This window comes from Stomoxys calcitrans, chromosome 2 (genome assembly GCF_963082655.1).
Source record: "Stomoxys calcitrans chromosome 2, idStoCalc2.1, whole genome shotgun sequence".
Lineage (NCBI taxonomy): Eukaryota > Metazoa > Arthropoda > Insecta > Diptera > Muscidae > Stomoxys > Stomoxys calcitrans.
In genome coordinates, this window is record NC_081553.1 from 90,466,364 (window position 1) to 90,479,578 (window position 13,215).

At 39.2% G+C, this 13,215-nt stretch overlaps 1 protein-coding gene across 1 annotated transcript; it reads left to right on the forward strand.

The window, feature by feature from the left end:
- The first annotated feature begins 6,794 nt into the window (after nucleotides 1-6,794).
- LOC131994704 (uncharacterized) lies at nucleotides 6,795-9,918 on the forward strand. The gene is made up of 2 exons (XM_059361530.1): nucleotides 6,795-7,094; nucleotides 9,850-9,918. The coding sequence occupies exons 1-2, from the start codon at nucleotides 6,795-6,797 to the stop codon at nucleotides 9,916-9,918; spliced, it is 369 nt and encodes a 122-aa protein (XP_059217513.1).
- Nucleotides 9,919-13,215: the final 3,297 nt, after the last annotated feature.

Sequence of the window (13,215 nt, forward strand, 5' to 3'; positions counted from 1 at the left end):
CATGATCTTCCAGATGGCAATTATGGAGTTCCGTCAATCCAAGACTTTACCGCAGGCAACAGTGCCTTGCACTCCACCTCAGGGTTCATCTCAGGTACCCTATCGGAAACCTCTTCCTTTGCTTCCAGGTTTCCTATCGTCCCCTCGATTATACCGCGATGGTTTGAGCTGCTCCCACCCTCAATCTATTCTCCTATCGCCTTGAGTCTCATAGCCGCAGTGGATGCCTATACTTAATCTGTATGTCAATGGGTCGGATATCTAGAATTGTCTCCAGTGCGCTAGTGGGCATGGGCTCATCGCTACGCCTATGCCAAGAGAACATGTTCTCTGAACCTGTTGTATGGTCCTTATGTTGCACTTTTTCTCCATAACAGTCCCCCAAACTAATGAGGCATAAGTAAGTATTGGTCTAATCACGTTTCTGTAGAGCCAGTGGACTATACTCGGATTCAGGACCCATTTCGACGGCCCGTCTACATAGTGCCCAACATCTGTGAGCCTTCTCAGTACGCTCCTCAATGCGACACTTCCAATTCAGTTTCCTGTCCAAGATCACACCTAAGAATTTGTCCTTGTAAGATATCAAAATCGTGTTATTGAGGAAACGTGGTGCATTAAATTGGCCCACCTTCGTCTACCTCGTGAACCGGCATTTTTCAGTCTTCTCTGGGTTAACATTAAGACCCCTCGCACCTAAGCTTCTCGTGACAGAAATGAACACCACACAGATGGGATCTCAATGTTCCAGCCTATGTGGTGCATTCATATGGAGGTGGCGATTCTCGTCAAGCTCCTGTAGGTGAGTAAGTTCATATCGGTCCAAAGGACCGATCACCGTGGGAAAAGGGTGGCCATTGGTTATTTAAAGGCGCCAATAACTCGCCTTGTCATATCGAGCATCATAGGCACTCAGTATTTGTACAAGAGCCGGTGCCGCCCGACCTCTCACTGAGACTCTCCGCTCGATATCTTTGATTGTCCGCGACTGCCGTTGCAGCTACTCCCTATGGAGCATTCCACTATTCGCAACCTCTGGACACACCCGGCATCTCGCAGCTAAGCTTCTCGTGATAGCAATGAACCCCACACAGATAGGACCTCAATATTCCGGCCTGTGTTGCTCACAACTCTCCCGTGCCGATGGTTTCAAGCTGAAGCCAAGGACTTGATTGTGGGTCTGCTCTGATGCACTCAATATCGGTATGTCTCTGAGACTGCCGGACGAGTGTACGGTCTTTCAGGCAGAGGTCTGTGCCATTAAAGTAACCGCCAGAGAAATTCTGGTAAGGGATTTGCCGCCTTAAAACCTAGGATTTACATGGACAGTATGGAGGCGCTCAAGGCGTTGGGGTCGAGGATTCCCTGGTTAGGCTCCGAGTCCACGATGTGACGCTTACATGGGTTCCTGGACATAAGGGGATTCCAAGAAATGAGAGGGTGGACGAGTCCTCCAGTAGAGGTTCGTCTGCGCCGGACGGAGCAGCCACCGGTATTGCTAACGTGCCATTTGTCGAGCTACTGAACACAGTGGAGGGGATGGCCAGAGCGGCGTCGGTGGCGAGATAGGACTCAGTGGATGGTTGCCGGACTGCAAAGGCGCTTTGGCCTGTCATCGACCGCAGGACGACGAGGGATTTGCTAGAGTTCGATAAGAGGTCGATGAGTACCTTAACAGGGGTCATAACCGGGTACTGTGCCATAGACCGCATGGCGGAGAACATGGGAATATCGCTCAATGACTTCTGTAGGAGTTGCCTCCATGAGGATGAGGAGGAGACTATTGAGCACTTGCTGTGGTCATGTCCGGGTCTGCAGGGACGTAGGTTCTCCTTTCTGGGTAGCTGTTTCTTCTGCAATCTGGTGAATTTGCGAACGTACCTCTCTCTAAGTATGGTTCATATCGGTCTATGTTTTGATATAGTTGCCATATAAAGCGATCTTGGATCTTGACTTCTTGAGCCAATAGAGCGCGCAATTCACATCCGATTTGCATGAAATTTAGCATGAGGTGTTTTGTGATGACTTCCAATAACTGTGCTGCGTATGGCGCAAATCGGTACATAATCTGATATAGCTGCCATTGTTATTGATTGATATAGCTCCAAAAGCATAACAGTTCTTATTCAATATTCTTTGTTAGCCTAAAAAAAGATACCGCGCATAGAACTCGACAAATGCGATCTATGGTGGAGGGCATATAAGATTCGGCCCGGCCAAACTTAGCACGCTCTTACTTGTTTTCTTTTATTTGTGTATAACCTCGAATCCGAGGTCTCACATCTTCTTTCTCTTCCTTTCCTTTCTATAGTATCACAATGGGTCAAACTGGTCTTCGAGTGAACTCACCTTTGGTAGGCAACGCACTCAACCTAGCCTATCCTTAGTACGAATCTGATATCTAAATTTGGGACCAAGTATCTTGGGGCCGTTCTACCACCAAAAAAAAACTCCCAAACGGAGTTTGGGATAGAGACAAAATGTTAGTTAAAATAAAGCTCTATTGGAGTAGAGTGCTAAAGTAATATCTAAATTTGGAACAAGTGCTTGGGGTTGCCTACCCCCCAAAATAAAACCCAACAGGACATTTAGGATAACCTAGGCAATATGCTTTTTATATGAAAAATCTATGGAACTAGTGTACGAATCTGGTAACCAAGTATCTACAGTGGCTTGCCATTCCCAAAAAAAAAACCTTAAACAGGTGATGTATGCCGATCGAGACAATATGATACTCAATTGACAGGTGTATGAGCGAAGAGCAAGAAACTGACATCCAAAATAAAAAATATAATTTTCCACGGAAATCAAAATAAACGAAATATAAAACTTTTCGTGAAAATCAAATTTACTCTCTAAAAGTTTTTGTTCGGCTATATGTCAACAAGCTGTTTCACGAACTATTGTTAGCTCTTCTTGTTAACTGCGTCGCAATATACCATCGAGCAGTTTACCGCCTGAGGAAAGAAAAAATTTAAAATTTTGACAAATTTTAAGCAGACATTTTAAATTTTTTAAAGGAAAGTAAAGGTTGGGTAAGGTTGAAAAGAAAGTAAGTGTTAACGTCTTAATACCCACCGCCGAAGGATGGGGGTATATTCATTTTATCATTCCGTTTGCAACACATTGAAATATCCATTTCCGACCCTATAAAGTGTATATATTCTTGATCAGCGTAAATATCTAAGACGATCTAGTCATGTCCGTCCGTCTGTCTGTTGAAATCACGCTACAGTCTTTAAACATAGAGATATTGAGCTGAAACTTTGCACAGATTCTTTTTTTTTTGTCCATAAGCAGGTTAAGTTCGAAGATGGACTATATCGGACTATATCTTGATATAGCCCCCATATAGACCGATCCGCCGATTTAGGGTCTTAGGCCCATAAGTCAAATTTATTAACCGATTTTGGTGAAATTTGGGACAGTGAGTTGTGTTAGACCCTTTGACATCTTTCTTCAATTTGACTCAGATCGGTCCAGATTTAAATATAGCTGCCATATAGACCGATCTTTCGATTTAAGGTTTTGGGCCCATAAAAAGCGCATTCATTGTCCTATTTTACCAAAATTTGGGACAGTGAGTTGTGTTACGCCCTTCGACATCTTTCTGCAAAAATGGACCCAGATCGGTCCAGATTCGGATATAGCTGCCATATAGACCGATCTATCGATACAAGGTTTTGGGTCCATAAAAGGCGCATTTATTTTTCGACATTGCTGAAATTTGGGATAGTGAGTTAAGCTAAGCCCCTCGACATACTTCTGCAATATGACATAGATCGGTCCAGCTTTCGATATAGGTGCCATAAAGACGGATCTCTCGATTTAAGACTTTGGGCCCATAAAAGGCGCATTTACTGTCCGATGTCGCCGAAATTTGGGACAGTGAGTTGAGTTAGGCCTTTCGATATCCTTCTTCAATTTGGCACAGATCGGTCCAGATTTCGATATAGCTGCCATATAGACCGATATCTCGATTCAAAGTCTTGGCCCCATTAAAGGCGCATTTATATTCCGATTTCACTGAAATTTGACACAGTGACTGCCCGACGAGGTAATGGGTATCCAAAGTTAGGAACGGCCGAACTTAACACGTCTTTATTTGTTTTTTTTTTTTTTTAAGTATTCTGGACTTTAAATGAAAATATTATTTTAACTGATCTTTTAGCTAAAATCATACACAACTAAATTTTGAATCAAAAATCAATCACTCAAAACGTCAAATAGCATTTTAAATGCACATTTCAATATGTTGACTGTAGTGTCCCCTAAATAAATATACCATGAAAACATAAACCACAAGTTGGCCGTATTGGTCACTACTACTGCCTGCCTAGAAAAGTAATGGAGTTCAAGTGCACAATAATCAGTCTTTAACGGTCAAGTGATTTTGATTTTACATTGAGTTAATTACCGCAAGATAAATTGAAAATAAATGCAATTAAATAAAAGAAAAACAATTAATTGATATTGATTTTTTTCTACTCAAAAGAGCGAAACGAATTGCTGGTTACAGCCATCAAATAAAAAATTCGCTAAAACCTGAACCGTGTGTAATAGATACAGAAATGATATTCTTAACTCTTTGAATGCTGGGGATTTTATCATTGTGGGAATATCTGGTTGGAGGGTGTGAGGTGAGTTCAATGTTCTGGTTCGCTTTTCAAACCTATGATCATTTTAATTAGTTTTCAATAGTTGCACAAATGATTAATTTATTGCTAAAAGGAACTATGACAAAAAACCAAGAAACCAAAATCCAAGTTATCGAATATCAATCATAATGGCCGTCTAAATATTTTGTATTTAAACATTTTTCTTTAACAAAAATTCAAAAATGTTTTTTTTTCAATTAGGTTTGTTTGATTTGTGTTATTATAAATACCGACAGATAAATGGATGTATGTATGGACAGATAGACAGGTGGACAGACATGTGGATATACATATGTTGGTTGATCGACAGACCATTTGTTGTTTCTCATTCATTTATCTGTTCAACTTTGTTCTCTATTTAAATTGTTTTAACCAACGAAAAAAGAAAAGATTTTTTTGGTGCACCCTCAAACAATGAGGTCTATAAGTGAAGGTCATATGGAAAGTAAAGTTATTGACCGATCAATAAATACAAAAGGCGGATATTTAAGGAAAAATGTATACTACGATAAACCTCAATTAAGAAATATTGACAATTGAGTAAAAGTTCAATGAAACACTTCAAGAACTCTAATACTACTAATTACCATAGAAGGGTAATTGTATGACAATTGAAAATGATTTTAAAAACGGGGTTTGATTTTTAATGTATATACATTAGGGTGATGATTGTTAATGACAAAAATAAAATTTATTCCATTTAAATATTAAACAAGTAAAAAGGCGTTAAGTTCGGGTGGGGTGAACTTTGGATACCCACCCCCCCGGGTATATATATGTAAACCAACAATAGTCATAATCCGTTGAAAATATATTGAATATTGAAAATATATTGAAATATGGTCCGATTTGGACCAAATTCGGCATGAACATTGAGTTGTCTAATAAATACAAGTCACTGTACAATTTTGTAGAACCAAATATTGGTCTTTTTGGCAGCTATATCCAAATATAGACCGATCTTAACCATATTCGACACGGATATCGAAAAGACTAACATAAATCAATGTGTCAAATTTCAGCGAAATCGGATTATAAATGCGCTTTTTATGGGGCCAAGACTTTAAATCGAGAGGTCGGTCTATATGGCAGTTATATACAAATCTAGACCGATCTGGGACAAATTGATGAGGGATGCCGAAGATCCTAACACAACACACTGTCCCTAATTTAGGCGAAATCGGACAATAAATGCGACTTTTATGGACCCAAAACCTTAAATCGAGAGATCGGTATATATGGCAGCTATAACCAAATATGGACCGAAGAAGGATATCGAAGGTCCTAACACAACTCACTGTCCCAAATTTCGGCGAAATCGGACAAGAAATGCGCCTTTTATGAGCCCAAGACAAATCTGGACCGATCTGATCCAAATTGCAGAAAGATATCGAGGGCCTTAACACAACTCACTGACCCAAATTTCGGCGTTATCGGGAAATAAATGCGCATTTTATGGGCCTAAAACCTTAAATCGATCTGAACCGATCTCTACAAAATTGAAGAAGTATGACGAAGAGCCTAACACAGCTCATTGTCCCAAATTTTATGTTGCTTTTATGGGCCTAAGACCTTAAATCGGCGAATCGGTCTATATGGGGGCTATATCAAGATATAGTCCGATATAGCTTATCTTCGAATTTAGTCTGCTTATGGAAAAAAAAGAATCTGTGCAAAGTTTTAGCTCAATATCTCTATTTTTAAAGCGTGATTTCAACAGACAGACGGACAGACATGTCTAGATCGTCTTAGATTTTTACGACGATCAAGAATTTATATACTTTGTAGGGTCGGATATTTCGATGTGTTGCAAATCGAATGGCGCTCGCAGATCTTCAGAAGATTCACCATCCACAAAGCCTGGCCTAGTGGGTCGCTGGCAGCCCAAGCAATAGGCACCGATGCGATGGACCAATCCGCCATCCATCTCAAATAAATCACGATTACAGAAACATCAACAAGAAATAATGGAACTGACGAGCTATTGATTTAGAATACGGTTTATGAGTGGAACATGGAACGTCAGAACTCTCTACCAAGTCCAGAACGAGATGTCAAACTACAAATTGCCAAAGAGAGAATGCCAAACTAGACATTCTCGGTTTAAGTGAAGTACGATGCCTGAAATCCGGAACTATGGATCAAGGTGGCTACCACTTCATTTTTCAGGTAATGAAATCCATCAGACAAATGGTCGGTATTTTACTGTGGCCGGAAGTAAAACAAGCTCTTCAAGCATACAATGTTATATCTGAACGCATCAAGACGGCAAGATTAATTTCAAAATTCCGCAAAATATTCAATGTACAATGCTACGCGCCAAGCGAATCCGATGATGACGAAACAAAGGATCAATTCTATTCCCAACTCGACTCTGTGACACGCTCTCTACCAAAAGGAGACATTAAACTTGTTATGGGAGATTTTAATGCCAAGGTAGGCAATAACAACAATAATCTACAATCAATCATGGGAATGAAAGGACTTGGCCATACCAGGAATGACAATGGCGACAGATTGGTTGATTTCTGCGCATGAAACCGGCCCTTTATTGGAAGCACAAATTACCCAAAATTGGAAACACCTGTAATCATAACGAACACGTAAAGGGTGATTTTTTTGAGGTTAGGATTTTCATGCATTAGTATTTGACAGATCACGTGGGATTTCAGACATGGTGTCAAAGAGAAAGATGCTCAGTATGCTTTGACATTTCATCATGAATAGACTTACTAACGAGCAACGCTTGCAAATCATTGAATTTTATTACCAAAATCAGTGTTCGGTTCGAAATGTGTTCATTCACCGTAACGTTGCGTCCAACAGCATCTTTGAAAAAATACGGTCCAATGATTCCACCAGCGTCCAAACCACACCAAACAGTGCATTTTTCGGGATGCATGGGCAGTTCATGAACGGCTTCTGGTTGCTCTTCACTCCAAATGCGGCAATTTTGCTTATTTACGTAGCCATTCAACCAGAAATGAGCCTCATCGCTGAACAAAATTTGTCAAATTTCGAACCGAACACTGATTTTGGTAATAAAATTCAATGATTTGCAAGCGTTGCTCGTTAGTAAGTCTATTCATGATGAAATGTCAAAGCAAACTGAGCATCTTTCTCTTTGACACCATGTCTGAAATCCCACGTGATCTGTCAAATACTAATGCATGAAAATCCTAACCTCAAAAAAATCACCCTTTACTTATCAGCAAACACTTTCCGATAACTGTAACTGAGTAGCGGTCAGTCCAAGTAACTGAGTAGCGGCCATTCCCCAAAACACCCCCAAAACCGGACATGTTTGCCGACTATGGAAATATGGGGCTCAAATGTAAGGTATTTGGGAGTAGACCACGAATGTGATTTCAATATTCGGGACCAACTATCTAAGGGACGTCCCACCCGCATAACAACCCCCAAATAGGACGCATTTGCTCTTCATAGTTTTTAGGGCCCATATCCCAAACCGGACATATTTGCTGACTTTTCCAATAAGGGGTTAAAATGAAAGGTATTTAAGATTAGAAAACGAATTTGATATCCAATGGCAATATGGGGTTCAAATAAATGATATTTGAGAGTAGAGTATGATGCTAATTCATTTTTGGGGCTAGGTATTTGGCGGACCACCCCGCTCCCTAAATCGGACATATTTACCGACCATCTCAACGTGGGGCTGAAATGAAAGGTATTGGCGAGTAGAGCTCGAAATTGATAACCACTTTCCGAAAACACACACAAACATAAGGTATTGGCGAGTAGAGCTCGAAATTGATAACCACTTTCCGAAAACACACACAAACAGTAATTATTTGTTGATCATCCTAATATGGGGCTCAAACAAGGGAATTTGGGAGTAGAATACGAATCTGATATCCAAATGTGGGACCAAGTATTTGGGGCACCGCCCCTTCCCCAAAACACCCCCAAAGAGTACAAATTTACCGACCGTGGCCATATTTGGCTCAAATGAAAGGTATTGGAGATTATAAAACGAATTTGATAACCAATTTCTTGACCAATTGTTTTGGGACGCCTAATCCATTAAAATTTCCTTAATCCAATGGCAATATGATGTTTAAATAAATGGTATTTGAGAGTAGAACACGATGCTTATATTTTTTTCAGAGCTAAGGGCCTGGACCACCTCACCCCCGAATACATCCCTAAATCGGACATCATGTGAATATCGGGCTCAAATTAAATCATTCAAGAGTGAAGTACACCTAACATCCAAACTAAAACCCTTCGAGCCAATTCATAGGCCAATAAAGATCATCTGGGATTAGACAAAGGCATTTATAATATTCTGCCGTTAGTCAAGCGATATACATTTACTATTTTGGGAGCATGGTCTGCACTACATTTCTACCCGGCAAGTCGATGTAGGACCTTGTTCATTAAGGTGATGAATTTTGGATTTTTCTTTCTCAAAAGTTATTTCCTGTTGCACGAATGAATGAACTTTTACCTATTAAACACTAAAATAATACTTATACTATTGGGTTGCCCAAAAAGTAAATGCGGATTTTTCATATAGTCGGCGTTGACAAATTTTTTCACAGCTTGTGACTCTGTAATTGCATTCTTTCTTCTGTCAGTTTTCAGCTGTTACTTTTAGCTTGCTTTAGAAAAAAAAGTGTAAAAAAATTATATTTGATTAAAGTTCATTCTAAGTTTTATTAAAAATGCATTTACTTTCTTTTAAAAAATCCGCAATTACTTTTTGGGCAACCCAATATTAAAATTTTAAAAAAATTTAAAATTTTAATTTTCATGAAATTTTTTAAATCATTTAGTAAGCGAGGTTTTTTTTATTGAATCGCCTTATATGTAAGATTTCTTCTAAAATTAAATAAAAACTTATCTGGATATGATGGAGGGATATGAGGTTGTTTAAAGATCATCACCCTAATGTACATGTGCATAATCTCAAATTTAGTTTTTTCCCCTAAGAATTTTCGTTTCATAATTATTTTTCATTCTTTTAATACTTTAAAGTTTTTTTTAATATATAGTGTGGGAGTTTATACATAGATTCTCAACTTGCTACAAAAGAAGTACTTCCGTATTGTTCCATTTGCTTTAATCCATAAGAAACAATTCTTGCTAAACATTATGTCTCAAACAAAAAAAAAAAAAAAACAAAAAAATACAATGTATATTTTCAAACGCATGTCCACATTAGTCAACGTTACAGATAACAATTTGTAATAATTTAGATTGTTACACGGAAATGATTGGCGAATGCCAGTGATCAGTGATGTTTTTGTTCGTTCATTGAAGGGCACCCTCACAGACCAGTTCTGAGAAATTACACATTCACTCTACAAATTATGCAGCTATTAAAACAGTGAAAGGTCTAATGAACTCGCTCAAAATCAATGAGTGAATAAAGCTGTAACGCGAAACGGTGATACAAATGTATCAAGATCATAAAAATAACTTTTGACTGACAACAACACTTAATTAAAAATGACAGCAGCAATTACAGCAACAACTACAACATTAACAGATGCAGAAGCAATCACTGCAACAGCTGGTAAGCTTGCAAGTAAAAGTCGTTAAAGAACCTCACTGACATGCAAACAGGGCATCAGCTGGAAATGGAATGTGCTGGAGAGAATTTGATGAGCGTATGAAAGAGAAATAGAGAGGGGATGTTTAGTACTCTAAATCACCCCTTACTAACTAACTCCAAAGCGGATATTTAAGCGTGTGTGTAAGAGAGATATGAAAAAAACACTCAAACTCAGCCACTCAATTACAAAGTGTAGTTAATCAAACAGTGTTGCCGCTGTTTGGTTTTTCTGATCCAAAAAAATAATAATAATAAAATAATGAGGAGAAGAAAATTGGAGAATAACAAGTAAAAGTGTGCTACGTTCGGCCGGGCCGAATGGACGAATATTGGGAACCCAACACCAATAAAAAAAAAATAAATAAATGTATACTACGGAAGTTGTGTAATTGTCACAGAAAAAAGTCTGTCATTACACAAAAACGCATACATTGGGAAAAAGTACAGCTAATAGACAGGGCTGCCGAGCGTAATTAATTTGGTAATTGTATCATAGAGGCGTTTTCGCTATTAAGACGATTCCGATACAACATACCAACGCACGGCCCTGGAAGTCATCACACCTAATATGGTTGAAAAGTCTTCTAACCAAAGACGAAACGCGTCCCATAGTGGTTGGCGTATGTTGCTATCTCTAGGTTTCCTTTTCCATTTGCAAAAGAGAATCTTCGATCATTGAGTTCGCCTCGAAAGAGAAACAAACAAAAGTTTTAAAATTTAATAACGTTCGCCCTAAATGGCAAAAAACTTGAAAAATTAAGAAAATCGCCAGAGCCCGCCCGGAATTCGAAACTGGGCACACGGAGCAACAGCGACAGCCCAGGTGACTATTTCGAGGTGTTAGATGAATATTTCGAGATGTTACAAACGGAATAACTAGATTACCGCCATCATATTTGGTTCAGGTGCCGAGAAGCTCTATACAAGTTACAGATCGAAATTACAGAGAAATCGGGAAATAAGTGCACCGTTCATGTGATGAAGCCCTAATTTGGACGATCGATTTATATGATAGCTATATCTAAATATGGTACGATCTGGACCTTATTTGGTGTGGATGTCGGGAGTCTTAAAGCAGCTCACTGTTTAAAATTTCAGCAAAATCGGAGAATAAATGCGTCTTTATGGTCTTTAGGCCCTAAAGCTGAAGATTGGTTCTTAATAAAACACACGGTTTGGAATTTCAGCAAAATCGGTTAATAAATGCGGCTGTTATTGGATTAAGGCCCTAAATCGGCATATCGATCTATATGACAGCTGTATGTAAAAATGGTCCAATATACACCATATTCGGGTCGGATGGCCATTTCAGCAAAATCGGAGAATAAATGCGCCTTTTATGGTCTTTAGACCCTAAAGCTGATGATCGGTCTCTATGTCAGCTATATCTAAATATAGCCCGGTTTGGACCATATTCGGGACAGATGTTAGGAGTTTTGATACAACTCTGCCTTCCAAATTTGATACAACTCATTATTCCAAATTGTTATATGCCCAAGACCCAAAATCGGTTAAGAGTGATCCGTATTCGGCCGTTGGTTTTTCTTCTTGGAAGACAAATGGCAAACAAATGTTTGTGTACCACTAAGAATTGCCAGTTCTGCGTTGTTTTAGCGTTACGATTGCGACATGTCCAGTTTTTTCGATCATTTGCTTGGAAGTGTTTTGTGCGAGAGCAACTTTTGCTTGATTTGGCTCATCTTGAAGCAGCCATACAGTCGACTGCTGTTTAATTTCGGGCTCATACGCGTAAATCCACGATTCATCACCTGTCACGATGTCATAGACGTGTTTCGAAGCATCACGATCGTATTTTTGGAGCATTTCTTTCGACCAATTGACACTAGCCTTTTTTTTACAGCGATTGACAAATTGTGTGGGATCCAACGCGAACACATTTTTGACGGTCAAATGTTCATGCTATATTGAATGTATGCTGGCCCCACTAATGCCTAAGGTTGCCTCAATCTCACGATTGGTCACATGATGATATTGGCGCACAGCCCTAATGGTTTTTGCAACAACTAGTGTTTTCCGATGACCTTCACGAAATTGGTTTTGGAGTGAACTACGACCTCGGTTAAATTCACCCTACCATCGATGAACACTGGTCCTTGATGGTGCTTCATCGCCAAAAATTTAATTAAGTTCATCGATACACTGTTGTTGAGTTAATCCACGTCGAAAGTTGTAAAAAATAATCGCACGAAAATGTTGACGATTTAATTCCATTTTTTGGGCGAGATTAATCTTTTAAGTTACTGTAAATAACACAAATATCGCTCGTATGTCAAAACGTTCTGAGTATGTATAACCTCAAAAATATCAAGCTTTACGATAGAGCTGCCAGTTGGCAGATTGCAACACAAGGGTGGTCCAATCCCGAAATATAAAAGGCAACCCTCGTGAAGCATGTAAGTTCGAGTGGTTCTAATCTTATTGATCGCTTTTATCAAGTTCTTTCCACGGTTTCTTTTTATAGGCAGAAGCTAAAAAAAGAAATCGAGAGATCGGTTTAAATGGGAGCTATTACAGGTTATGGACTTATTCGAATCTTACTTGGCCTATTTACAATCCCAATCGACCTACATTAATGAGAAGTATTTGTGCAAAATTTGAAGCGAATAGCTTTACTCGTTAGCATGCTTTGGACAGACCGGTAGACATGGTCAAATCGACTTAAAATGGCACGGCGATCAAGAATATATGTATATGGTTAGGTTGGGTTGGAAAGAGGGTGCAGATATTGATCCGCCCCCATGCCACACCTAAAATTGGACTTAATTTAAGTCCATATTCCAAGTTAGGCTGTAGATTTCATTTAAAGGCTACAAAATAACATGGAATGAAATGTAGGCCGGACAGATGGGAGGATGGAGAGCAGCACTATTGTTCTGATGATTAGTTCAGCCACCTAAGAAACGTTTACAACTGGCGAGCATATGATCAAATTCAATCTGTTGTCTGACAATG

Coding starts and splice junctions, on each gene's coding strand:
- LOC131994704 (XM_059361530.1), top strand. CDS start 6,795: ATGGATCAAGGTGGCTACCACTTCATTTTTCAGGTAATGAAATCCATC. Junction 7,095..9,849: donor TGGGAGATTTTAATGCCAAG/GTAGGCAATAAC, acceptor TGTCCACATTAG/TCAACGTTACAGATAACAAT.